The sequence below is a fragment of the Mirounga angustirostris genome, unplaced genomic scaffold (assembly GCF_029215605.1).
Source record: "Mirounga angustirostris isolate CCGP_5_RB_7025 unplaced genomic scaffold, mMirAng1.0.hap1 SCAF_16, whole genome shotgun sequence".
Classification (NCBI taxonomy): Eukaryota; Metazoa; Chordata; class Mammalia; order Carnivora; family Phocidae; genus Mirounga; species Mirounga angustirostris.
This window is the reverse complement of record NW_026991724.1, coordinates 4,446,238-4,473,884: the sequence shown is the minus strand read 5'-3', so window position 1 is coordinate 4,473,884 and position 27,647 is coordinate 4,446,238. Positions and strand designations below refer to the sequence as shown.

General features: G+C 52.4%; 1 protein-coding gene across 7 annotated transcripts; it reads left to right on the top strand.

Moving 5' to 3' along the window:
• Positions 1-259: 259 nt before the first annotated feature.
• Positions 260-26,651, top strand: WFDC1 (WAP four-disulfide core domain 1). Of its 7 annotated transcripts, none has more exons than XR_010408269.1 (9): positions 260-725; positions 13,777-13,960; positions 17,885-17,968; positions 18,911-19,051; positions 22,942-23,102; positions 23,202-23,243; positions 24,751-24,821; positions 25,095-25,211; positions 26,215-26,651. XR_010408269.1 is itself a non-coding variant. In XM_064581591.1 (8 exons), the coding sequence occupies exons 1-8, from the start codon at positions 570-572 to the stop codon at positions 26,222-26,224; spliced, it is 849 nt and encodes a 282-aa protein (XP_064437661.1). In that variant the 5' UTR covers positions 272-569; the 3' UTR covers positions 26,225-26,651. The 7 variants fall into 7 exon arrangements, 3 of the variants coding, with proteins under 3 accessions (XP_064437661.1, XP_064437662.1, XP_045746604.1); XR_010408268.1 differs by having other exon boundaries at positions 25,095-25,238; XR_010408270.1 differs by having other exon boundaries at positions 262-725; positions 25,100-25,211.
• Positions 26,652-27,647: the final 996 nt, after the last annotated feature.

Genomic DNA, 27,647 nt, shown 5'->3' with positions numbered 1-27,647 from the left:
TGAGTCTTCTTCCCACGGCCACGTGCTTAGCCAGTCCCCATCCAGCACCGGTCTCCCGAAGAAGCTTCTACGGGCAGACAGTTTGTCAGCTCAGCTCAAAACTTGGACGAGGTAGAAGCCGCGAACCCCCACCCACCCTGCTGGGCTGGTTCCCCTGCGTGCCCGCCCCCACCCGGCCCCCGCCAAGCCCCGCAGCCAGCACACCTCCTCTGGGAGGAGAGACCGCCCCAGCCTGCCAGGAAGTGCTCATTATCCCAGTGGGACAGGGCCACTCCCGGCCACGTCTCCAAGCCAGCCCGGTGCCCCCTCCTTTTGCCTCCACCATCTGAACTGCCTGGGCTGCAGACGTCTATGGTGGAGCCTCTGGGGCCAGATGTTATAGGGGCCAGCTAAAAATAACCGGGCGGGCCGGCCACCATCGGGGGTGGGGTAGGGGTGGGGGCACGTGCTGGGCGCTGACACATGATCCCAGCGACCCGGCTGAGTGGAGCTGAGAGTCCGGCGGACCGTGCACACTTTGGCTCCCCACTTACAGGACCCAGCCGGCCAGAGGGCCCTCTTCCCTGAACATGTGGGAGGAAATGCCTTTTTCCAGCCGCAGGATGGGCAGCGGCAGAAGGAAGGTCATCTGGGCTCTGTGCTTCCTACTGCTTCTCCTCGAAGCCGGCTCTGCCAAGAATCTCTGGAAACGGGCATTGTACACTAGGCTGGCCGAGAAGTCCCGCGTAAGTGCCCGGGAGGGAGAGGCGGGGAGGGGCTGGCTAGGCGACCCCCAGATGCTGTATGTTCTGCAGGTGCTCCCCCCAAACTCAGGCAGGGCAGCGTCTTTATGGGACTGTGCCGGGGGCGGGGGGGGGGGGGTTGGCAGATGAACTCACCGCCCTCAGAAGGCTCCTTGTCTGTAAGTAGACAAGCAAAGGGTGCACCAGAAATGTGCAGGGGGATTGGGACATGCTTTCGCCTACCAAATAGACTTTCTCCTGACAGCCCCCGATTTAAGACTCCAGGGACTTGAAACTGAGTGTTGATTCAATCAATAACCAAATGTTTATGAAATATAATTAGACATTTATGAGGTTATTTACTCATTCAGTAAACAGTGGAAACTGCTCCAGGCCAGGCACTGTGTGCGGTCCTGTGGGGACGAGATGGAGATACCAGCTCCCACCCTCGGGGGTGACATAGTCAAGTGGAGAAGGCAGTTGGATGACATGTGGTGGTGGTATGAAGGGACAGCGCAGTGTAGCGAGTGGCAAGAAGCATGCACCTTGGAGGCAGGTGTCTGGGTTTGCACCCAGCCTCTGCTGCTCACCAGCTGTGTGACTTTGGGTGAGGTGCTTGACATCTCTGAGCACCAGTGATCTCATCTGAAAAAGAAAGAGCAATGCATTCCCTTTGACAAATGCGTTTGATCACCGCTGTTGACCAGGCACCATCCTAGGCTGTGGGCACACGGAGCACAGATCTCTCCTGCTGTGGGGAATTCGTGATTTAGTGAGAGAGGCAGAGAGTGAGTAAGGAATAAGGAAAACATAGTATGTTTGGTGACAAGTGCCAAGGAGAGGACTAAAGCAGGGAGGGGACTAGGAGAGAGAGTGGGGGAGGGAGGGCGTGATTTTAGCGTCCTCTGCCTCCCGCACAGGGAGCACAGAGGCATGGAGGGTTCAAGGAATGGACTCTGGTGCTCTTAGGGTGAAATGACTCACAATGCATGAAGCACTTAACACCTAGCAAGTGCTCAGAGCATCTTGGTGACTTCATTAAATCATCCTGAGATTGGCTAGTGCTTGCCTCCGCAGGTGGAATGTAGGCTCCTCAGGGTGAGGCCTGATTTTGTCTCATTCAGTGCAGGGTTCCTGGTGCCATGCCAGGTGCCTGCCATTAGCTTGGTGCTCAGTACATTCGTGTGAGTAAAGTATGGGCAAATGCATTGGAAGCACAGAAGAGTGGGTTCAGCTTGGGACGGTTTGTTTAACGGCAATAGATTCCCGGACCAGAATTTGGTGCCTGGGAATGGGGACTGACCTGAGCCAACTTTGAGCTGCATTCGGGGATTACTCTGCTTGCCTCTGAAGCATTGCAAGTGTCAGGAGACCAAAAACCCCTCAAAAATACCAACGGCCCCATTGGCCTTTTTCCCCTTGGGCTTTCAGGATTTTGGAGCCGGCAAGTGAACTCCAGGCATTTATGCAAGAGTCAGGGAGGGTTTTCCAGGGTTGGGGGGCATTCAACATTGGGCTTTGCAGGATGAATAGGAGTTTGCCAGATAAGTGGGAAAGGGGAATGTTTAATGATTGCTGCTGTGGTGAGATGCATGAAACTGTATTGAGACTAATCTTAGCCCCCTAGGCTCACATTCTGCAGATCAGGCAGGCAGCCACTGGGAGTGGTAGCAAGTGAAATGATGGTAGTTGTTTGGAGAAGGGAGAGCTTGTATGGGGCAGTGTAATCACAGAAGGCTTCCTGGAGGAGGTGAGACCCTGGCCAGATGTTGAAGAACTTTTAAGAATTGGGAGGAAGGACATTCCTGGAAGAAGATTCAATGTGGGCAGAGGTACTGAGGCAAAAACAGTGCATCTGGGAGCCCCTGAGAGGGCAGTCCTTACTACAGGAGAGGGTTTGTTTGTGCAAGGAGGGAGAGAGACCCTTCTCGGGTTTGACACCCCCATGCTCTTTGCTGGCCTGACAGGACTATTTAGTCCTCCAGGGTAGTTAGCACTTTGGTTCTAGGACCACAAAGGGATTTTCAATACATCATCTGGTCTGATCCCTGCTTTGTCCCAGCATGTCATAGAAGCAGATGTTGTGGCATCTGTCTAGGAGGAACGGGGAGGTGGGGCGGTTGGGGACAATGTGCATGGGGGCCGGGGAGGTGGGCTTCAGAAACCACACTGCTTCTCGCCACCATTTGCCAGAACACAAGTGCTTCATGTTTGCCCTTCCCTGGATTGGAGCTCTCCCCGGTTATCAGCAGATACCAGCGCCCCTCCCCAGTGCTTGGACGCAGGAGAGGTTTGTGCCAAAAACCGGCCTCAGAAAAAGCATCTGGGGAGGGTTATGGGCTGTTGACTTGTGGGCACCAGGCCCAGGGATTCATCTCCGTGACATCTCTAATGAGCTGTGCAGCCTTGGGCCGCTCACTGCCCCTCTCTGGTCATTACCTGTGAAATGAAGGCAGAGGACCAGATGACCTCCAGGGCCCTTGCAAATGTCCAACAGGGAAATTAGGAATATAGGAAACAGCTCCCCCACACTCAGAAGCATGACTTTCGCATGCAGCACCCACCGCCCCCACCCCAGACTGAGGCAGGTCTGCAGCCTTGGCCATGGCCCCTGGAGGGCTGTGGGGCAGGTGTCTGGCTGTGTGCTGAAGCCCCGTGCACGGAGGGGCTGCTGCACGGCCCTGCCCTGCTCCTGGCCCCCCACCTGCACTCACGGGGGGTGCTCTCATCACAGGGGGACAGCGAGGCTGGTCCCTGGAAGAGCCCTGGGCTCTTCCTGAACCCTGCGTCCGTCTGACTGCCCAAGGACTTCGAGACACAGCAGCGTGTCACTGTGGCTGAGTCTGCTTTATCCCCTCAGCTAGAAACGGCTGGGCAGTTTGCACCCTGCCCCAGAGGGCCTGCCCAGCAGAGGGGGCCTTGAGGGGCTGCAGCAGTAGGATGCTTTGTGAGGCGTGCTGCCCCACCAGGACCCCTTCGCGCGCGCGGGCAGCTCTGGGCCCTGTAGGAGCTGGCCACCAACCCCTGCCCTGCAACCCGGCTTCCTCAGTCTCCCCAAGCTGGTTCTCCTTCCCCTTGTTACTTCTGGGAGCTCCAGAACCTTCTATCGCGTCTCTTATTTTTTGTTCAGTTAGCAAGAGTCGTCGGAAGACCATATCTCTCCGTTGGGGGGGGGGCTCGCCCAGCTTGCACCCAGGACAGGCCAAGACGCTGGGGGGGGGGGGTTTACACCATGGGAGCAAATGGAACTGAAGGACAGACCCTAGCGCCTTATCCTTGGGTGGGACACCTCTGAGGAGCGGTCTGTCCAGTTTCTCAGAGTTTTCCCTTGGGTCTGAGCTCCAGGCGCCCCCTCCAGTCTCCTGTGTACTAACCCTCCCTGGGTGGGCCCTGCCCCTTCCCTGCCTTACTTTCCCGCCTGCTGGAGCTTCCTGGGACCCCTCCCAAGGGCATGCCCTGCACTAGAGTCCTAGTCTCAGCTCTGTGTGCTGGGTCTGTGTCCCTCAAAAGTGACATGTTCAAGTCCTAACCCCTGGTACCTGTAAACGTGACCTTATTTGGAAACAGTGTTGTTGTAAAGGATGAGGATGTATGGGAGTAAGGGGGGCCCTCCCTTAATCCAGTGTGGCTGGTGAGAAGAGAGGAGAAGAGACACAGAAGCAGACACACAGGGGGAAGGCCAGGTGAAGTCAGGGGCAGAGATCGGAGGGGTGTGTCCCTAGGCCAAGGGATGTCAGGTCACCAGGAGCCACCAGAAGCCAGCAGCTCCCACGGAGCTTCCAGAAGAAACCAACCCTGCCAACACCTTGATTTCAGACTTCTGGCCTCCAGAGCCTCAAGAGTACGTTTCTGTTGTTTTCAGCCCCTGGCTTGTGGTACTTTGTTAGAGCAGCCCTGGGATACTCCTACAGTCTGCTTCTGAGCTTACAACTAGCACCCCGATGATGGATGTTTCCGGATGAGGAAATCGAGGCCCTGGGGAGGAGTGTCCAGCCTGGGGACTTCCCTTGCTCCTTGAAAGATGTGAGATCACTCCCCTGTAGGACCCATCAACAGGACTCTAGGATGCCTCCACCTAGGGTAGCAGGGGCCGCACCTGGGCCCTGGGGTGTTCCTGGCCAAGGCCCCGTGGCTCCTCCCTGGGGCAGGGGAGGGGACGAGGCCTGCGGAGGTGAGACAACCCCACTGTAGGCTTGGCCATGGCCTAGTGTCTAGCACGGAGCCTAGCACAGCACAGGCATGCAGAAACATTTTAAGAATGGGGCGGGGGAGGGGTGAGCTGGCGGCCTGGGCGAGTGGGTAGATGGAAGGAAAAAAGAAAGAGTAACTGGATAGTGTGACTTTGGGGGTGACCTTGGGCAAATCACTTTCTCCTCTCTGGACCCGGCTCCCGCAACTGAGGTTCCAGTCCTGAAATTAATCCCAGGTGGAAATGAGCAAGGGAAGAAGCATCCAGGCCGTGTGTGGTTATAACCTGGGAGTGTGCGTGCAAGAGGGAGTCAGGCAGGTGAGCAGAGGGAAAGTGTGTGACTGTTCGAGCAGCACTAGTCAAGACAGCCAAAGCTGGAAACAGCCCGAAGGTCCAGAAGCTCCGAATGAAATATGGAAACGAAATATGACCTCTCCACGCGGTGGAATATTATCCAGCCATGAAAGTGGGAATGAAGTATTAACACCTGCAACAGGATGGATGAGCCCTGGAAACATGCTGAGTGAAAGAAGCCAGTCACAGAAGGCCACGTGCCGTATGATCCATCTGTACGAAACGTCCAGAAGAGGCAAATCCAAAGAGACGGTGGACTAGAGGTGCTACAGGGGCCAGGGGCAGGGAATGAGGAGGAACTGCTTGATGAGAACAGGATCTCTGTTCGGGTGATGTAAGTATCAACATCTTAGAATATTGTGAATGTTGCCCAATATTGTGAATTAATGCCACTGAATTGTACGCTTAAAAATGGTTAAAATGCCAAATTTTATATTACATCTGTTTTACCACATTCATTCTAAAGAAAGGGTACATTGGAAACCCAAGGTACAACATCTTAGGGATTCTGAAGGTCCACGGGATCCATGTGGCCAGGGCCCTGGACCCTGGTCCCCGCTGTCCCCAGCATGCCAGGCAAGCGTTCCCAGTGCTTGCTCCAGGCACCCACCCTGGTCATAATTGGTCTTAGCTTCACGCTCTTCTCAGAAGGCCGTTCCCTTACACGTTTGCATATTGTCCCGACCTCTTCATAGCATTTAGCTCCATTACTATTATCTGCATGATTTTTTTTTTTTTTTTACTATGGCTTTAGTTTTTCATTTAACTACTTTTGCAGATGACCAAAACAAACAAACCAAAAAAAAAGCAATTTATTTGCTTTATCTGTGTGAGGTCTGGTTTGGGGTTGGTCACTCGTCCTGGAACTGAGCCATGTGAGGGCAGGGACATCTTCTGGTCCAGCTCAGCTGCCCTCGGAGCTAGCCCAGTGCCTGGCATTCCCAGTGCCTCGGCCTGGGAACTATGAATGTACCATGAAGTGAAGGAATAGATTATGCTAAAACCTCCCGGAACAGGATAGGAGGGGACGGAAAGTTCCAGAAGACTTCCTGTGCACAGCAGGGCGCGTGGACGCTGGGTTGCTCTGGTCATGCACTGCGATGGGGTCATCCCTGGCGTGAGATCCGGGTTTTTGAGTACCTCCCTGAGGAAGTCCCCTTAGCGGTGCACCCAGTTCCGCTCCCTGAGCCCAGCGCTGAGGTCCCAGGGCATCAGGAAATGGCATTCATCAAGGCACACTGAACTCGAAGCCTCTGTTCCAAGGAGAGACATATTTTTAGAACTTTGACGTCCAAATTCCAGAGGAAGAGCGAGTAATGCTTAGAGGAAAATTGGCTTTCTTCCGGCAGCAAGCACATCAGTCCTGGGGTGCGCTTTTATTGGTCTGGCCGCTAAGTCACTGGAACATTCCAAAGAAGGGTAAAGCTCTTGCACGCGGAATGAAGGGGGTGGAGAGCACAGAGGGAGGGATGCGGGTAAATTGGGGCAGCTTTGGAGATTGGATTCTTTCTCCTTAAATGGAAGTGGTGCAAAATTGTTTCCTTGTTATAAGAATAATGTTTACTGTAAAAGAAAGTCAGACAATACAGAAAGTTATAACCACTTAAGAAAGATCTAAATTCTTCCTCCAAGACATTAAGCTCTGTTGACATTTTGGCGTGTGTGCGCCTAGACTTTTCCAGGAAACAGTTAGACTCACACATTTTTTTCCTTAATGGTATTTATTCCCACTGTTGAAAAAATTTTTTATTGGGATGAAATTCACATAATGTAAAATTAACCATTTTAAAGTGTACAATTCTGTGACATGGAGCACATTCACGATGTGCGACCACCACCTCTATCTAGTGCCAAAGCATTTCCATCACCCCGAAAGGAAGCCCGGTCTCCACTAATAGGGGTTCCCCTTCCCTCTCCCCCAGCCTCTGGCAGCTGCAAGTCTGTTCTCTGTCTCTGTGGATTTGTCTGTTCTGGACACTTCGTGTAAACGCAATCCTCCACTCTCTGGAATTTGTGTCTGGTTTATTGGTACTGTTTTCTACCTTGTGTTTTTCACTGAACAGTATATGTTGATATATTGTTCCTTATGTTGATCCGGTAGCTCTGTGTCCTCTTTTCAAAGGCTTCTATGGTGTTCCACGGTACAGATGGGCAATTATGTCTTTATCCAGCCTCCTTTGGTTGGACACCAGGCTGTTTGCCTCAGTAGAAGCCAGACTTGAACTTGAAGAATTGGGCTTTCCACTGAAAGAGTCCACACCTGGTGTCTCCTTAATGTGCTTCCTGAGGGTATCAGCAGCAGAATGGCAATGCAGACCCACAGAGGCCTCCAGAACGATCTCCCTGAGGGGTGAAAAAAACATAGCCACCCGGTGGGAAACCTTAAGGGAGTCATTTTTATCCAGGTAAGGCATACAGAACTGGAAACTTTTTGTCTACACTGTACCGTAAATGTGTTTGGACAGCAGCTGTTTGGACATGGACTTGCAATACCCTCCCTTAGCAGGAATGAAAATAAGAGATGGAAGTCACAGGTTGCCCTGGGATTTTCATGAAGGATGTTGTCAGTCTGGGCTGAGCCCCCTCGTTTGTCCGGGGGACTTGACATGCCATTGTTTTATTTTCCACTGAGTGGCCAGGGAGGGCAGGGCTGACGGGGTTGCAGAGGATGAGGGCTAGGATGAGTTCTTTCTAGAATGTGTACCTGGGCAAGGTGGTTCTATGGCTGTGTCCTGAGCTGGGGCTGGCCCACGGGCGGGCAGGTGGTGGGGGCGTATGTGGGGGGCCCCCCCGAGCTGACCAAGCAGGAGGGGACTCACAGGCAAGGGTGGGAAGCTGCTCCTCAGGTCCAGACTCCCAGCGCAGGACAGACCCAGTTGTGACTCCTGTCTCTGCTGTTCACCAGCTGGGTGGCCTGGGGCAAGTGACCGTCATGTTTCTGTGCCTCCATTTCCTCATCTGTCAAGTGTGTTAATAACAGAAGCAGCCTTGGAGGCTTGTGTGAGGATTCAGTGAGATTTAGTATGTGAGCACCTAGCTAGGCTCAGTGTTGGCACACAATAGGAGCTTCGTAAATGCTGCCTACCCTGCTGTTATTATGGATCAGACGCCCAGGTTCCGGGCCTGGCCACACCTTCCGGGGTGGTGACTATGTGCCTCAGTTCCCCCACCCGTACAATGGGGACGGTGATCGTAACTACAGAGTGGGGGTGGACGCTACTTCAGGGCATCCCCGGCGCTGGGCAAGGCTGTTCCCACATGCTCCCTTCCTTTTAGGAATTCTGCCGGTTGTTTGCCCTCGTCTGACAAAGACACGACGAGGCTGCCAAGTGCCACATGGTGTTGTTGCTTGAGCATCTCCTGGAGGTGTGTCTTCAGTTCGCAGCTAGGTCCAGACTCCTCGGGGGGCAGGGACAAGCTCTCAGGTTTCTTTAGCATCTGCCTCAGCCTCAGACCTAAACCATCCTGTGAGTGATGGAGGGCAGGAAGGAGGCAGGAAGAAAGGAAGAACTGGGGAGGTGAAAGACCAAAGCTACCCTGAGCTGACAGACCCCTGGCTGTGGGGCAGGAGGCTTCCAAGGCTGCCAAGTCGACAATAAGAAAAGTAAGCCTAATTCCAAAAGGTTGGTGTTGCCAGTGGCACAGATTCGAGCTCCCACCACAAACGCGTGCAGCAGGTGTGACTTTCATGCCCATTTTGCAGATGAGGGAAACCGAGGCTCAGATAAATCAGTGGTTTACTGATCCCAGACTTGTATGAGAGACCACCTCACACCGGTCAGAATGGCTCAAAATAACAAGTTAGGAAACGACAGACGTTGGTGGGGGTGCGGAGAAAGGGGAACCCTCCTACACTGTTGGTGGGAATGCAGACTGGTGCAGCCACTCTGGAAAACAGTATGGAGGTTCCTCAAAAAGTTAAAAATTGAGCTACCCTTCGACCCAGGAGTTGCACTGCTAGGTATTTATCCAAAGATACAAACATAGTGATCCGAAGGGATGCCTTCACCCCAGTGTTTATAGCAGTAATGTCCACAATAGCCAAACTATGGAAAGAGCCCAGATGTCCATCGACAGATGAATGGATAAAGAAGATGTGGTATATATATACAATGGAATACTACTCAGCCATCAAAAAATGAAATCTTGCCCTTTGCAAGGACGTGGATGGAACTAGAGGGAGGGTATTATGCTAAGTGAAATAAGTCAGAGAAAGACAAATACCATATGATTTCACTCATGTGGAATTTCAGAAACAAAACAGATGAACATAAGGGAAGGGAAGGAAAATAAAATAAGACAAAAACAGAGAGGGAGGCAAACTGTGAGACTCTTAACTCCAGGAAACTGAGGTTTGCTGGAGAGGAGGTGGCTGGGGGGATGGGGTAACTGGGTGATGGGCAGTAAGGAGGGCACGTGATGGAATGAGCTCTGGGGTTGTATGCAACTGGTGAATCACTGCACTCTACCTCTGAAACTAACCATACAGTATATGCTAACTAAATTGAATTTAAATAAATTAAAAACAAAAACAAAAAAACTCCAAACAAGTGCAGACTTGTCTAGTTCCTAAGCCTGAGTTAGATCCCTGCTGAACTGTTTATGAGCCATGGGCTTAGCTCCATCCACCTGGGTACTTTTCGAACATCAGATGCAGCTCCTAAGTTCTTGCTCCAAAGGAGGAGGAGGCTTCAGCTGGGGAAACTTGGCGAGGGGAGGGAACAGTGTGTGGAAGGGCCAGGAGGAGTAAGGGGTCTGAGCAAACTTCAGAAATCAAGGCCACTGATTCTAGATTTATACTTGGGATCCATTACTTGGGCTTTGGGACAGAGGAATGGAATCCTTAGGAATCCCTTCTCAGCCTATGGCCTTGGGCAGACCTTTCATTCTCTGGGCCTCAGGGGCGTCACCCTCAGTGTGGATAGTAAATAGCTGGGTAAGAGGTGCCACATGGATCCGATACAAAGGGACGGCTCCCAGTGAGTGAAGGCCACCCGGACAGGAGCGCCCACCACACAGGGCCGCTGTGCATACGGATTGATCAGTCCGACACAGAAGCCCTTAGAGGGGGGCCTGGGGAACCACCAGCAAACGGCAGCCTCGTCTTCAACAACATCATCCCCAGGGTCACAGGTGGGAACAAAACTCAGGTGGAGGGGAACGGGCAGTGCAGGGGGAGGGCACGTGTTAGTAGAGACCTGGGCGAAGTGAGGTCACAGCCAGGCTGGTGTCTCTGGCAGGAGACACAGCCCGTGCAAAGGCCCAGAGGTGGGACTGTTCCAGGGACCTCAGAGAGGCCAAGATGGCCGAACCGGGAATGAGCAAGGGAGGGGGTGAGTCTAGGAAGTGGAGGGGCTGGGGGTAGGGGGGGGCCAGCCAGCTCCATCTGACCTTTAACCCTTTGTCCTCCCCGGGCTGGGACACCATGGGGTGGGGGTGGGAGGGTGATCTATTTATCTCTCTGATAAAAGTTAGATCTTCCTCAGAACTCCGGGAAACATCTTTTTTTCAGGACCCTCTTTGAGCATCACCTTGCATGACATGAAATATTTTCCCAAACATTTAATCCTTTAATCTGGGCCCCTTGGTGAAATCAGTTCTTTATCACCCACGACCATCTGTTGTTTGGGCCGCACCGTAAATAACTCTGGAGATTTGACTTCTAAGGCGCTTATCTCTTTTGTTCTCTCCAAATTCTGGGAGACGAACGTTTGAATTTTCCTGGGAGAGGAGAGCAGGGCCACATCTAAAATTAATCTCTCTGCACCCCCTCCCCGCACCCCGTGGGCCTCCTAATGTCCCTGGACCAGGAAGCCAGACTGGGAAGCGCGGGGAGGGGGGCTGGGGGGAGAAACAGTGTTTCACTTCTGATCTGCAGGCTCCAGTGAGGTCTGTAAATGAGGCCTCATGTACGAACAGGCTAGCCGGAAAATCCCACCGGGCCTCCTGACCACATGCACACCGGGCTCATCATCTTCCCGAGGAGGTGGGGATAGCTGTCACGTTCGATTAGGATGAAAATGGTCGGACCCCAACATGAGTCCAATTTTGTTAATTCTGAAGAAAATGAACTAAGAGCTAATGGTGTGGGATTATGTCCCCTGCTTGCAGCTTGAAAATTATTCATGATGATACAGGAATTACAAGGACTGGTCTGAGCAGGGGGTGGTGAAAAGGCTGAACCAGCTTGAAAATCTAGGCTCTGGTCTCCCCTTTGTTTTGGGGGAGAACCACCAATCTCCTGAAGCCTTCGTTTCCTTAAAAGCCAATTCTTGGGTTTGTGTTCGTTTTTACATTTCACAAATTAAATGACCGACATATCTATGGGAGAAAACATGAATTCTCTGGGAGAAGCTGGGGTGGGGCCATGAGCCCCATCCTCCCCAGGCTGCCCCTGCCCCACTTGGTCACTGCTTTCTTCCCTCTCTTGCCCTCCCTCTAAGCCCACTGGGCTCCCTGGGAGGTAGTTTGAAAACCCGCTGGTCCTTGTGCTTGCACAAATTCCAAGACGCACCTGGTCTGATACTTGTCCTCGGTGACCCGACGCCCCCTACAGGTCACTGGGAGCAGCGCATGGACTTGGCAGCCACCGTTAACAGCCGTAGGGTAGCGGGGGGCTGGGGGAGGACGTCCACACATCTTTGACCTTCCCTCTCTTTACTCCCTTGAGGTCAGAGGGCATATGCATTTTGTTCCTTGCTCTTTTTTTGTTTTAACTAACACAAGTGTTTTTCCTGTCATCAAAAATTCTTCAGAAGTACTTCTCTTGTTTTTAAAATTTTTGATTGCCTTCTTTAAATTGAGAAAAAGAGTGTGTGCGTGGAAAAAATCATACTGAAGCAGGGTAAATGAGTAGGCAATGAAGAGAAATCCTCCTTGGCTTCAGAACTGAATGCTCCTCTCTAAAGGCAATCTGTGATAACACTGTCTTGTGTATTCTTGTGATATCCTTCCAAAAATGTTCTAGGCTAACCCTATACGTAGTACATGAGTGTGCATATGCTTACTTTAAAACATCGTTAAGTGTGTAGCATACAAACTGTTCTGCACCTTAATATTCCTCACCCACCACTGTATCTTGGTAATTTTTCAGAAGCGGGCTAAGGGCACAGGATTCCGGTGTGTAGATGAGCATCACTTACTTGTACAGGAGGGCAGGAATTTGAAATACGGATACATTTGGGGCGCCTGGGTGGCTCAGTTGGTTAAGCGACTGCCTTTGGCTCAGGTCATGATCCTGGAGTCCCGGGATCGAGTCCCATATCGGGCTCCTTGATCAGCAGGGAGTCTGCTTCTCCCTCTGACCCTCCCCCGTCTCATGTGCTCTCTCTCATTCTCTCTCTCAAATAAATAAATAAAATCTTAAAAAAAAAAAAAGAAAGAAATACGGATACATTTGCAGGGGCGCGGGGTAGAGGGTAGGTAGGGATTTAGATGACAGGAGCACTTTAGGCACAGGCCAGGAGGCGGGCAAGCCAGGGTGTTTTTCTCCCAATGAACCTCGTGTGTGTGTGTGTGTGTGTGTGTGTGTGTGTGTGTGTGTAAGACCTGCCCTCCACACAGCCCACTTTCAAATCCAGAAGCAGAACGGTGTCCCCAGCATGGACGGGGTCTGGTGTCAGAGGGACCCAGTGTGAGTTGCCTGGTGTGACAGAGGTCCCCGACCTCACCTCTAAAATGCTTATTTTAGGGGCGCCTGGGTGGCTCAGTCGTTAAGCGTCTGCCTTCGGCTCAGGTCATGATCCCAGGGTCCTGGGATCGAGCCCCGCATCGGGCTCCCTGCTCGGCGGGAAGCCTGCTTCTCCCTCTCCCACTCCCCCTGCTTGTGTTCCCTCTCTCGCTGTATCTGTCTCTGTCAAATAAATAAATAAAAAAATCTTAAAAAAATAAAATAAAATAAAATAAAATAAAATGCTTATTTTATTGGTCATGTGCCCATATTTCCTACTTGTTAAGTACTGCACCTGATTTTTAACGTTTTATTGGAAAAAATATCAAAAAGTGGGAAAAGCTCGTGTCCAGCTTCCCACAGAGTGAGCACCCCCAGTGTAGCCAGCACCCAGATCAGGAAGCAGAACCCAGGCGGCCCCCGGGGACCCGAGGTGCCCTTCCCGGTCCCCACCCACCAGGTGACCACTCTGCTGACTTCTCACACCAGACGTCAGCTTCGCCTGCGTTTGAGCTTCAAGTATGGATGGAATCACACTGAGTGTTCTCTTTTGGGTTCTCTTTTGGCCTTTCTCCCCTTCCGCTCCGTATCCTGCGTGTGCTTTTTACCCAAGCGGCGCGGTTTCATCCACCGTCTCTGCGATCTGGAAGCGCCCAAGCTCCGCGCAAACCCAGGGCTTGCCTGAGACGCACGGAGAAAGCGGCGTGCGTGTGTCACGCGCACGCATCCCCGAGCGTGCACGTCCGCCCCTGCGCGGCCGCGGGGCAGACGGGCGCGCGCTCCCCGCCCCCGCGCGGCCCCGTGCCGCCGGTCCCCGCCGCTGACGCGCGCTTCCCCCGCAGGCCGAGGAGGCGGCGGGCCCCCGGCAGCCCCGCGCCGACCGCTGCCCGCCGCCGCCGCGCTCGCTGCCCCCCGGCGCCTGCCAGGCGGCGCGCTGCCAGGCCGACTCCGAGTGCCCGCGGCACCGTCGCTGCTGCTACAACGGCTGTGCCTACGCCTGCCTGGAGGCCGTGCCGCCCCCGCCAGGTAGGCGCCCGGGCCCCGGGGGGGGGGGGCGAGGGGGGCGGGGCGGGGGCCCCGGAGAACCGGGGTGGGCCGCTGCGTGCCCGAGGCGCCCGCGGAACTGGCACGGCCCTGAGCGCGCACAGCCCGGGAGGGGCCCATGCCGGGGAAGATGCCCCCTCCTGAGAAGAGGGGGGCGACTTCTCATTAAAAAAAAAAAAATCCAGGTCTCCGGCTTTTCTTAGAAACCCTGGACCGCATTCCCTGGGCCGCCATCTGCTGGGACCCCGGGTGCCCCTAGATGGCGGCGGGTCCTCCCGTTTCCCCCGGACCCCGCCAGGCCCACTTCCCTCGCGATCCGGGCCCCGGGAGTATTGGAGGTGGAGACCTGGGACCTCAGCAGTCGGGATGCGGTGTGGCCCCGAGAGGCAGTGGGAGCGCAGGCTCCTGGGTTCTAGTCCACTGGCCAGCTGGGGTCCCCACCCCCCACCCCGTGAAATGCCCCCAGCTGTAAAACAGGGCTGAAATGAGACCGTGCAGCTCCTGGAGGGCTCTGAACACTCGCTGTATTGGCAGGGAGCAGATAATCAATAAGATGTCTGTTGAATCTTAATGGCAATTGCTTTGGGAGAAACAGCCCTCAGGGACTCTCTTCGAAGGGAAGGGGTTTTAGATCCCTCTGGAGAGGTTTTTTTTTGGGGGGGCGGAGCCTTTGGGGATACTGAGGAGAGGGTGGGCAATGCATCCCCCAGGGTGGAGAAAAGGTGCCCCTAAGTGGTTAGGATGGGGGCAGTAAAGTCTCCTCCCCTCTCAGTTCTGCTTGGGGCTGAGCCTTTAGGTGACAACAGCCTGCTTGGACCTCATCTCTCAGGGCGAGGCCTCTAGGGGCCCTGGGCTAAATTGCTGGAGGCCACTTGAGAAGGCAGGCCCAACCCCTCCTCCCAAGGCCCAAGCAAGAATGACTGCACTTTGTTTTCTTTGGGGTGAGGTCACAGTGGTGACAGGTAGTCAACACCCTCAATAATGCTCGTAATTACAGTCTACTTGCGTTTGAGCACTGTCTCTTGGCCAGGGACTAGGCGCGGCCAGGAAGGCTTCTATAGGGCCCTTTATAAAAAATGACAACATGGCACCCCCTCCTGATGGAGGAAGCACATAAAGGTACTTCCCTCTGGGTGGGTAAGTCAAAAAAGGTGCCCCTTCCTCTGGACTGTGACAGTGAGCAAGGATTCTAGCCTTACTTGCCACCTATGCCCGCAGATTTTGAGCAGTGCACAAACTATACAGCTGTTCATGACATTCCCAATAGCCTTTCCCTACATCATCTCATTTAATGCTCACACAGCCCTATGGTGTGGAGACTGTTATCAGCCCTATTTTACAGCTAAAGACGCAGAAGCTCAGAGAAGCAGAGTTGCTTGCCCAAGATCACACAATAGGCAAAGCTGGTATTTCAATCCCGTCTTCTGACTGTGGAGAAGTGTCCAGTGCTTTAGGCCCTGACTGCAGGGACATGGGGTTCTACTCTTGCATCTGGGCCCATAAATGGGCGTCCCTCACTGCCTGGAACATCCTTCCCCCAAACACCCACACAGCTCACTTCCTCACCGACTTCAGATCTTTGCCCAGAGGTGGTCACTTTTTCAGGGAAGATTTCCCTCTCTAAATGGCAAACTCTCCTGTAGTTGTTCCTTACCCTCCTTTCCCTGCTTAATTTCTCTTTATAGTACAATCTAGAACATTGTGTTTTATTTGTTCATTGACTATTCTCCCCACTTGCAGGTCAGCCCCCATAAGGCAGAGTTTGGTCCCTTTCACTGCTGGATGCCCACCATCTGAACTAGTCTCTGGGCACCTGAAAAGTACTCAATGAATATTGAATGAATCAATGAATCGGTGAACGCCTAGCTATTGCTGGCCAGGCAGAGCAGTCCAGCTCTTCGTTAGTCATAGTAACAATTATAATAATAACATCTAACACAGGGTTTCTCACCCTTGGCATCCTGGACATTTGGGGTTGGATAATTCTAGTTTGGGGTGGGGTGGAGGCTGACCTGGGCACCGTGGGGGTGTGGAGTAGCATCCCTGGACCTCCCCCCATGAGATGCCAGTAGTCCCCACACCCCACACTGTGACAACCAAAAGTATCTCTAGACTTTGCTGTATGTTCCGTGAGGACAAAATCACCCCAAATTGAGAACCACTGATCTAATGTGAGCAGATGACCTGAAATGCACCAGGCCCTGCTGTAAGCAGCTTACACACTTCATTGCAATTTTCAGGTAGGTTCCCTCCACAGCAGACCTTGAGATAAGGACTTGGGTGCAGGGAGTTCATTTAACAGGTGATCCCAGGAAGTTCTACTGAGGCACGGAGAGGGGAGACCCTGAGCCTCCAGGCCTTTAGGCATCTGCAAGTTAAGGGGAGACCTTGACCAAGTTTCAGTTTCTAAAAATGCAGCAAACTGTGTATGTACATCTCCCGCTACCCAGGAGCCTTTGACCAAGGCAAAGAATACAAATAGGAAATAGTAATAGTTTCCTATTTGGTAAAAACTCACACTGAAAACATTTTCTATCACGGGGTCCAAGGTGGTAGGAAGGAGGGGGGAAGAAGCAGAAGACTGGAAATCAGCCTGCAGAAACTCCTCACGTCATCCCTCCAGTTGGAAGCTGCAAACTGCTCATTTGCTCTTCTGTTCCAGTTTGCACGCTGTGAGCAACTGTCTTACAATCATCTTGCGCTCTTTTAAAGAAAAGGCTAACCAGCATTTTTACCAAAATCCACCTATGTACCTTCAAAAGCACTAGACAGCACACCAACCTCTTTATTTTGTCATATTTTGGAGTCCAACAAAAGCAGAGGTCATAAATAAATGTGATCCCAGACCAGTTTTATTTGATCTACATAATGCATAAAACTATTTTTAAGGGGGGGGCAGGGGCAGAGGGAGAGGGAAAGAAAGAATCCCAAGCAGGCTCCATACTCAGCATGGAGCCTGACCTGGGGCTCGATACCACCACCCTGAGATCATGACCTGAGCCAAAATCAAGAGCCGGACACTTAACTGACTGAGCCACCCAGGCGCCCCTGTAGTGCATAAAATTTTTAAAAATTGCCAACACTTAAAAACCAGGAGTTTGTATTTTAAGAAATATCTACAAAGTTAAAAAAAAAAAATACAAGCTCTAGGAACATGGGGAATGGCTGGCCAGAGCTGACCAGCAGCTGACCCACTGAGGCAGGGTCTGTCTCCAGTTTGCCATGGTCCTACGGGACCTGCTTTTCTTATATATGTTACCTACCTGCTCCCTGGAAACATTTGGGCTCTCCACCCCTGCTTTGGGATTTTGAACGCTTTACAGTCTACCATGTGGGTTGCTCTTTTTGTTAAAAATATATTGGCCACAGAGCAGACTATGCTGGTATGACGCAAAGACCCATGAAGCCAGGAGTCCAACCTATCAGGCATTTACTCCTCTCTTGGTTAATAGGCCAGCGTAGACGGGTGGTTCATGGCGGGTATGTGGCTCCACTCCAGTCATCCAGTTACCCAGGTTCCTTCCATATTGTTGCTCTGCATGATCAAAGTGGCTCCCCAGCTGCAGGAAGAGGGAAAGCCAGAGGGAGGAGAGCAAACAGGCATCCATGCGTGGGCAAGACAGGAAGTTGTGTCATCACCTTGGCTCACATCCCATTGGCTAGAATTCAGTCATGTGGCCGTACCTAGCTGCAAGGAAAGCTGGGAAATGGAGTCTCCAGCTTGGCCACCCAGTGCCTAGAGGAAACTCAAAGTTGTGTTACTGAACGGCAGGGCAAATATATGGCAGGCAGCCTCTGTGTTCTTCATGAAGTGTAGGCTCCCCCACTCCCAGAGACTGGGGCATTTCTCGGCTGCTTGACCGGGGCGAGGGGAGGGCTCAATTTAACCATGTATTATTTGGTTAGTTTTAGATTGGCTAGTGCAGCCGAAACCTCGATGGCTTGGCGGCAACGGCTGGCTTCTGGATGGCCCTGAGGAGGTGTTGCAAGGTACCTGCAGGGTGAAGCCCAACCTGACGTCTGAGCCAGGGTCCCTCCTTCTCAGGCTGCCTCTGCTCCAGCAGGCGGTCTGCTCTCAAATACCTCAATATGTAGAAGGGTGGCGGCTGGGGCTTGGCCCGGCTCTCACAATCCCCAGAACAGTCTAGGGCTTGACGTTCCCTGCAAATGGGGGCTCCCCGTCCCCCACCACGCCGGGATGGAGACTTGAGAGGGAAGGGATTGGGGTTGGTTTTCAAATCTCTAAAATCATAATAAGGGGCTCACTGCTCCCTGAGGATGAGGTCTTCTGTGGGTGGGTGGCGAGCAGGCAGGCAGCCCCGGGGTCTAGAGAACTGGAGGGTACGAGTGTGTCTGCTTGTGTATGCGTGGCTCTCGCTGTGACCCTGCACACATTGTGGGCACGACCGCCTCTGGGAGCGTGTGCGGCTGTGTGTGCACCTGTGGGGCTGTTCTTGTGCTGTGTGAACCTGCATCTGCACGCGTGCAAACGTGTGTGATTGTAGGTGTGAGTGTGTGTGTGTTAAGAGCCATGGTGGTGAAAATGCGTGTGTGTCAGGGTTTGTGCATGAGCGTGTGTGTACGCCTGTGGCTGCAGATGTGAGTGCACGTATGTGTGTCAGGATTCGTGGGTACAGGCACGGGATCTGGGTGTGTGAGCACGTGTGTATCTGTGAGTGTGCGCGTGTGTCAGGCTCTTGTGTGTGCACACACATGACTGTAAGTGTGAGCATGCGTGTAGGTGAACGTGTATGTAGGTCACCGCGCACGAGGGTGTTTGGGATTGTTTGGCTTTGGACCGCCCTGTGTGTTGGTGTGCGTGTGTGTGCGTGTGTGTAGGAACACGCGGCTGTGAGTGAGACCCGAGGCACAGCCTGGAAGGTGGGGTGCAGATGGGAGGCAGACCCTCTGGTTCACGTGTCTGTCCCACAGCCGAGGCCTGCAGCACCACAGAGGATGGGGCGGAACCCCTCCTCTGCCCCTCGGGCTACGAGTGTCACATCCTGAGCCCTGGGGACGTAGCCGAGGGCATCCCCAACCGCGGGCAGTGTGTCAAGCAGCGCCGGCAGGCAGGTGAGTGGGGGCGCCCAAGCCATGCTCCTGGCCCCTGCCCCCCTCTCCCTAGAACATCCCACTTGGGACACCTGTCCCAGAGACAACCGCCAGCACCCCCAAACCTGGCCAAGAGCTCCTCCTGTCCTCCTACTCCCGTGCTTCTCCCTTTGAGTCTTCCATCCTTCCCCTCTTCGCCTGCATGGGACACAGGTCTTCGAGCCCTGCCACCTCCTAGCTGGGATCAGTTGCTTCAAATCTCTGAGCCTCAGTATTCTCGTCTATGAAATGGGGCCACTGTGTGCTGTTAGGGGAATTCATTTAAATCATACGTGTAAAGCCCTCAGAGCAGAGCCAAGCAATAATAGGTGCTCAGTAAACATCAGATATATTATATCCATCTATATATCTATTTTTTAAATTGTCTGAGAACCCTTGACTTCCCAGGGTCTCTGCCGGGAGCATTCAGTGTGACTTAATTCGTGTTTGCCCCTGGAGGTGAATAGTATACAGCAAATCGATCAGGGAAGGGCGTGAATGGCATTGCTTTAGTTTGCGTGATTTTTCCCAAGGAGAGCCAGGGCCACAGAGCACAGACTGCTGGTGATACCTAACTAAAGCCCCCCGAGCCTCAGGCAAGGTGTAAGGTCCACAGGACTTGGAAGAAATGCATGGCAAGCGAAGAATCTGGAATTTCAGGGAGATGTGAGTTGGCCTTGTCACAGCTGAGCTCATGGGACTCTGAGAGCCCAGACTCAGGGCCCAGTCCCCCCTGCAGCATCTCTCAGCCCTGAGAGTGGGGCTGGCAGCCTCAGTCAACACTGAGGCCCAAAGAACACAACAGGGCACGTGATCTGCCAGGAGCGTTTCTTTTCCTGAATGGAGAATGTGTTTCCCGGAAGTGTTTCAGGAAGGACACACTTCGTGCCCTGCAGTTAGCATCATTATCGCTGCAAGTAACACGATATGAGACATTACTACTCTCTCAAGAAGCCTGGTTCCTGGGATGCTGAGCTTTGAAAACATTGCCCATAAAAGGGGGCGCCTGGGTGGCTCAGTCGGTTAAGCGTCCTACTCTTGATTTAGGCTCAGGTCGTGATCTGTGGGTGGGGAGATCGAGCCCTGCATCAGGCTCTGTGCTGGGCATGAAGCCTGCTTAACGTTTTCTCTCTCCCTCTCCCTCTGCCCCTCGCCTGCCGTTCAAGCTCTGTTTCTCTCTCTCTCAAAAAAATTGCCCATAGTAGGCATCTTGGTGGTTTCTCCTACGTTCCACCTGCTGTTTGGGGTTAAGAGCCTGTTCTCTAGCCAGGCAGCCTGGGCTCTGGTGGCCCCTTGGCCCCTCACTGCTGCGTATGGCAAATAGCCTAGCCTTTTTGGGTTTCATTTTCCTTACCTGTAAAATGGGCTCATAATAGTTAGGCTACTTCATGCTGTCATCTGTCTTAGGGAAGAGGAACTTGGCCTATAGCGTGCACAGCTAACAAGGAGCAGAGGGGGAGTTCTCAGCCTGTCCATGGCCCGCAGGGCCTGTGGGTACGTGTGGGTGTATGTGTTCTCCCCCCCCCCCCCCAGGAATGATCAGAGCCTTCCAGATGGAAATGTAAGCGAAATTCCTCCTAGCCTTGCTCCCAGGGGCTGTCAGGGAGCAACAATTGTTGGTAATTATATGGGAGTTTGGACATGTCTTGATCTCCACCAGCTTCCCTTGAACGGTAGCCTCGGGGAGGAACAGGGGCACTTGTCCCAGGTTAAGCACAAAGAAGCCTCTTATTTAAGCTTTATCTTTTTAAACTCCATATTTGAAATAATTTCAGACTTCAGGGGCGCCTGGGTGGCTCAGTCGGTTAAGCGATCGAGTCCTGCGTCGGGCTCCCTGTTCTGCAGGGAGCCTGCTCCTCCCTCTCCCTCCGCCTCTCCCGCTGCTTGTGTGCTCTCTCTCTGTGTCAAATAAATAAATAAAATCTTTAAAAAAAATTTTAAAAATCAGTAATTTCAGACTTCAGAAAAGAGGCAAAATTAGGACCTTGAACCCTCCACCCCGATGACCCATCAGTTACTAAAATATGGTCACATTTGCTTTACCATTCTCTCTCTTCCTCTCCCTGGTCCCCACTGTCTCTCCGTATAAATCTGCATATTTATTTTCGGGACTATTTGAGAATAAGTTGCAGATCTCATGCCCACCCCTTAGGACGCCAGTCTCCTCCCAGATCCGGCGTTTGGAGGGTGCCAGGGATTGTTCGGGTTTTACAGTCCATCAGCTTGGAACCCAGCATTTGCGGGGTTCATGTCTTTCCCAAGAGGAAAATGAACGTTGACACAGGCAGTGAATCTGCCTCTTTGGAGAGCAGGGTCCGGGGAGTCAGTGCATTTCTCTGAGTGGGTTTGAGTGATGGGTTTGAGGTCACTCAGGTGGAGCGTCCCTTGTCCCGCAGGCTTGCCTCTGACAGAGTGCCATGGCTGATGCTGCATGAGAAGGACAGAGGATCATGCAGCCTTGAGCAGGGAAATCTATTTTGTTAAAATGACCTGTGATCATGTTTGGTAAACGTGGAGGCATGAGGGGGGTGACCAGCTCCGCAAAGACCTCTGACTCCTTCCTGTGGCACCAGCGTTGGTCCCTGAGGAGAAGGAAGGCACAGGAATGCTTCATCGTCGCCAGCCTGGAAAAACCCAGCCATTTGCTTGAGAAAATAGTTGTGGCCGGAGTTGCTGATAAGTTGTCTACCCGAGGGTGTGGATCGGCTCCGCTGGGTTCTGTCACCTCATACTATAATGTCAGTGCTGGCCCCAAACACCCTGATCCTTTTTAGGATGACCACAACACAAAGGGAAACAAAATGTCTAGCTATTGCACAAATGTGATCTTTACAATAGAGACATAACTGACCTATAACCTTCTATGAGTTTCCGGTGCATAAGTGTGCTTTGTTGACAAGGCTGACGTGCTGTGGTGAAGGAGTGAGCTCACCCCTGGCAGCGTTGCCCAGAGAAACTTCTGCGTGACCTGGCCAGACTTCTCAGGCACAAATGGTTCGCCGCCATGATAGGCTGGGGGCCGGGGGGAGGGGGGCGGCGTGGGGTCGATGACAACCAACAGTGGGAATCCTTAGTAATTCTAGATGTTTCAAGGTCCCAAGAGTCGACCACTTTTCACATACAAAAATGGCAGTTTCGTGTGGTTCCTCCTATTATTTGCATATCTGTGGTTTAAATGAAATTATTTTCGTCCTCACAATAACTTTATTTATGAGGTGCTAATTTTTAAAGATTTATTTGAGAGAGAGCACGAGCAGGGGGAGGGGCAGAGGGAGAGAGAGAATCTCAAGCAGACTCCCTGCTGAGCACAGAGCCGATTAACAACATGGGGCTCGATCCCAGGACCCTGAGATCATGACCTGAGCCAAAACCAAGAGTCAGGCGCTCAACCAACTGAACCACCCAGGCACCCCACGTGGTGCTAACTTTATGCCTATTTCCAGGTGGGCAAACTGAGGCCCAGAGAGGATTAGGGAAGCAGCGCAAGGAGATAGCTACTCCTTACTTGGTCACACGCAGTAAGGACATTCAAGACTCCTATGAGCAGACTCAGAAAAATATCATGTGTTGCCCATGTGAATTACATAGCTTGAAATCACACTCGCTGAATAATACGTTCAAATTCTGCTTCCGGTTCATCTGTTAAGACGGTGCGTCCTAAACTTTTTGGCCTCAGGACCCCCTTACACTCCAAAAACATTGAGGACCCCAGAGAGCTCTCCTTTGTGTGGCTCTGGGTAATTACCATATTAGAAACTAAAGCCGAGGCATTAAAAATATTTATGTGTTAATTCATTTAAGAATGACAATGATAAACTCATTATGCATTAAACAGAAAGAACGTTCCTTTTACAAGTAACTATACTTTCCAGCACACACAAAAATGGAAGACTGGCACTGGTTTACATTTCCGCTGTTCCAATATGCGCACGAAGAGAAGAGAGTTCGATTCTCTCGCCTGCTTCTGCATCCCGTCAGCCGTGACATCACACGTCACACAGCCTCTGGAAACTCCATGCGCACTTGGGAGGGAGTGAGAATGAAAACACAAATAATTCCTTGGTATTATTATGAACTGGTTTTGGCTGTATGAACTCATTGAAGGAGTTTAACCCTCTCATGTGTTTTCCAGATGGACGGTTCCTCCAACACAAATTTTACAAAGAATACCCAGGTAAGAGAAGAAACCACTCTTCCTTTGCAGAGGGTGCTAAAAGGAACAGTAAGGATTTCTTGGGTGAAAAAGAAAAATAGAATCCCGTTGATTCTGTTTGACTCTGTTGATTCCTGTTGATGACTGTTCTGAGAGCTACCGTCTGAAGCTGCTGTGAAGGGAAATGCCCATACGCTTCCTAGTTACCTTTATGCCATCAGATGGCCCTTTGGGGGTGAGGGGGCGGGAGGCCAAGATGCTTCTGGTGTGAAAACCTCTGCTCCATCCTGAGCAGCCCTCTAGGTGGCATCTGACATTGGCAGGAGCCATTCTAGGCTGCAGCCTGGGACTGAGGCAGTAGCTTAGGGATGTCTCATGGGGGATAAAATGAGAACTGGGATTGGAAAATAAAGTAGAAGCCCTGTTGCCTGATGGTGAGCAGAGGAGCTGGGAGCCAAAGAGGGGCTCATGGAAGAAAAATGGCTTTATGTTAAATCTTAGAATTTGAGACTGGATATGCTTAAGTCCTTCCTACTTTCATTCAGGGGATTGAAAATATGGCTGACACTCTTCTTCTATCCAGTCATTCATTGATCCATCCATCCAGTCTTCTAATCTTCCATCTATCCATCCTTCCATCCATCCATTCATCCAATATTCCATTCTTCCATCCATCTTTCCACCCATCCATCAATCCAGTCTTCCATCTATCCATTCTTCCATCCATCCTTCAATCATCCATCCATCCAATATTCCATTCTTCCATCAATCTTTCCATCCATCCATCCATTCTTCTCTCCATCTATCCATCTATTCATCCATCCAATATTCTATTCGTCCTTCCATCTTTCCATCCTTCCATCCATCCCTCCATCCATCCATCCTTCTATCCATCCGTCCATCCATTCTTCCATCCATCATATCTTTATTAAGAATTTACAGCACATATTTATCAAGCATTACTCTTTATTTTGTACTACATTTGTGATCATGGCAGACCCAATCCCTGCCCTCCTGCAGCTAATATCAAGCAGGAAATAACAGACATGAATAGCCTCCAAGGAGTTATTTAGTAATAATAGGGATTAGGGTGATTGAGGTCACATACAGGACACTATGAAAAGGACACCTAAGACTTGGATGTCAAGGAAGGCTTCCTAAGGAGGGGACATTTAAGCTCAGTCTAGAGAATAAGAAATAGTTGGCAAAGGAATAGCCACTGTGAAAATCCTGAGGTTGGAAGCAACTTGGCCTTCACTGCTGCTGGTGTGTAGTGAGTAAGGCGGGGATGGCAGTAGATTGGGCCAGAAACGCCAGCAGGACCACACCGCACAGGAGAGGAGGTGTGGCCGTGGTGAGGAGAGGGGAGAGGCTGCAGGTTGGGATTGGGTGACCTCCTTTGGGGGAGAAGAGGGGACAGGGCCAGGGCACCTGGTATTTGGACGTCATTTGGCAGTGGCTGGTGAGCCAGGGGCAGTTGAGTAGCAGAAGACATGCCTGCCCTCACACAGCCCTGGTCTTTTTGCAGAGGGTGATTCCAAGAATGTGGCGGAGCCTGGGAAAGGGCCCCAGAGGCACTTTGAATAAGTCTGCGGGCCGGTAAGTGGGAGGAATGGTGGCCAATGGCAGGGGGAGGGTTTGCACAGCCGGGTGTCCTGGGAGCTTTAATCACCAACTTGACCAGAGGAAGGGGTGACTGGGGCTTTACCTGGGGGTAGAATTTTAAAATTCTCTTACAATATCAAAGTAAGTAATATGAGAACTTGGTGTATAGCCAGAAGTGGAAGTGTCTATACCACGTGGACCTAAATCCAAACACTAGACTGGGTTGCAACTTTCCTTTCCATTCCTTGTCTTAATGCCTCGGTGAAGAGCAGATGAGTCCTCCGTTGTGCCCTGAAGTCCATCCCTGTGTCTCTCCCTCTGTCACACGATCCTCTCAAGTACCAACTCGTGCTTCTAGGGGCTTACCTCCTTCCGGGAGGCTAAGTAAGTCAACAAGGAAATCAGCCTGCAGTAAGTGTTGTCAAGGAACCGGACAGGGGCGTGAGGAAGAGTAGGCAGGTTGGGGAGGGGCTGTGCAGAGGTCACATCTGAGCCAAGATCTGCAAGGAGAAGCAGCTGCCTTGGGAAGACCCGGGGAGCAGGTGTCCGTGCAGAAGAAGCTGGAAGAGCAAACCCGGGGCAGGAGAGATCTTGGCTTCGAGGAGCCACAGGGAGGCTGCTGGGGTAGGGATAGAATGATGGTGGTGGGGCTGGCACCAGAGGGGGATCCCAGGGAAGGCATGGGCCCTGCTCTCAGACGCTCTCCGGGGCCAGATGCGTGCCTGTGGATGCCAAGGACTGGGAGCATCTCTGCCCGTAAAACCCGAATGCCCCGCCCACCCCTGTGAAAGTCAAATGTGTGCACAGGGCAAACAAAGGCCCTTGAAAGCAGCTGATTTCCCCAGAATGTCCTTGAAAGGCAAACATCGGGTTTCAGATTCCAGAATATTCTGGTGCAAGTCCCTCTTGGAAAGTCTTGAGTCCTTGGGGATGGGTGCCAGTGTGTCTATTACCTGCTGATGACAGGACCGGTCCTTGGAGTGGGTCTGACCCACCGAGGACAGCGAGCTCCCACGGGGAAGCACTGGGGGCCGGCGGGGGAGAGCGGGCCGTGAGAGGCAGTTTGTGGTGGTGTCTGGGAGCAGCCGGCCGGCCCGAACTGGGCTTAAATTCTTGACCCACCACATGTGACCTTAGGCAAATGACTTCAACTCTCCACGTCCCAGTTTCCTTATCTATAAAATGGGAATGATGGGGAGGGATGTGTTAGTAACTAAACAAGAGGATAGCCAGAGAGACTGAAAGTAAGTTAAGAATTCAGTCTTAGGGAAACTGGAATCTTACTGGTGTATGTGGGGGGTGACAAGGAAGAAGACGACGCGGACTGTGACCTCATGTTCTGCCCCAGCAGTGGCTCACGTTCCTTCCTTCTCTGCTTCTCTTCCAGCCAATGGTGAGAACATGCCTCCAGTTTTCTGCTAAGTCTTGGAAACAGTTGGATAAAACAGGATTTGACCCCCGGAGGTCATGCCCAGCTTGACAGAGCATGACCCCAAAACTACTTAGAGGCAAGACGGCTGGCTCTCAATGCCAGCATGATGCAACTGGCTGGGTGACTTTGTGGGAGCCCCTTGCCAACCCCGGGTCCCCGTCTTATTGTCCTGAAGGTACAGCACACCTAGCAGTCCCACTTGACCTGACGGCCCCACAGACCCCACCTTGGGAGGAGGTCACTGCCTTGGTGAGCTGTACGACGCCCCTTTCTCAGAGAGAGTTCAACCTCTTGTTTACTACACATTTCTTCCAGATGTGTCTCTGGGAGCCATGTACCTATCCCAGATGTTCTCAAAATAAATTGCTCCTTACAAAATGGAAATGAACTTAGCTACTCAGGTGGGAGTCATAGTTTTAACCCCCACTGATCTTAAATTGCATGTGCTGAAGCCCTTGAGCCCTGGGTGGGTGTGGGGGGGTGGGTGGGTGTTGAGGATACTGGGACGAGGTGTCAGCTCAGCTCTGCTTCTGGGACCGTGGAATATTCGGCCACGTGTGCACTGCTCTGGGTCGGATCCCTCTGAGGCAGACCTGGGAGGAGGATTTGTTGAAAGTGATTTGTTAGGAAAGTTCCTAACTTTCCTGGGGGAAAGGTAGGGAAGTGGGGAGGAGAGGTTGGGGTGGGGAGGAGGAGTAGGAGGAGGTCAGACAAGGTGAAACGTCAATGTCCCACAGAGGGTGACTTTGGTGAGATCCCCCAGGGCGGGCTCCAGGGGCAGTTGCTCAGAGGGGCCCACACTTAGCTTTAATGAAAATCTTAGGAATTGTCCACCAAGGGGCCCGCGTGTTCGTTTTGCAAATAGTGTAGGCGGCCCTGAGTCACACTGTGGAAGTGGCCCCCCTGGGGGGCATGGGAGCCAAGTCTGTGTGGGGCTCTGGCGCCCTTCAGTGACAAGGTAAGGGCTGCCCCTAGGGAAGGGGTGGCCACTTCCAGGGGCAGCCCACCTCTGCCAGGGAGGTGAGCCCATGGGGCTGTGGGCAGAGGCCTGGAGCATCGTTAACACACATCTCAACAGCAGCTGTACGATGCAGGCTCGTGGAGAGAAATGGCTCCATTTACCAATAACTCATCCCTCTCACAAGAGCCCGAGGTGATTGGTACTGATCAGTCCTGTGGAGGGCTCGACCTTCCAAATTCCAAAGTGGGCTTATGTGAAGACAACATCCACGTTCCCATATTTCAAAAAACAAGCAGCTCCCACTCCCCACCCCGGGCCCCTGCACCTCCCCGACCACGGACGCACCCTTTCTCCCATAAAATCCACACTCTCTTAGAAAACACTCCAAGCCCACTTTAAAGTGGAGACAGGTGACGGACGGGTCTCA

Excerpts from the sequence above, each read along its gene's own strand:
- WFDC1 (XM_064581591.1), top strand. The coding sequence starts at position 570 with ATGTGGGAGGAAATGCCTTTTTCCAGCCGCAGGATGGGCAGCGGCAGA. Across the intron at positions 13,961-17,884 it reads GGCCGTGCCGCCCCCGCCAG|TTTTAGATTGGCTAGTGCAG; the intron begins GTAGGCGCCCGG and ends TTATTTGGTTAG. Across the intron at positions 19,052-22,941 it reads CAAGCAGCGCCGGCAGGCAG|CACACACAAAAATGGAAGAC; the intron begins GTGAGTGGGGGC and ends TATACTTTCCAG.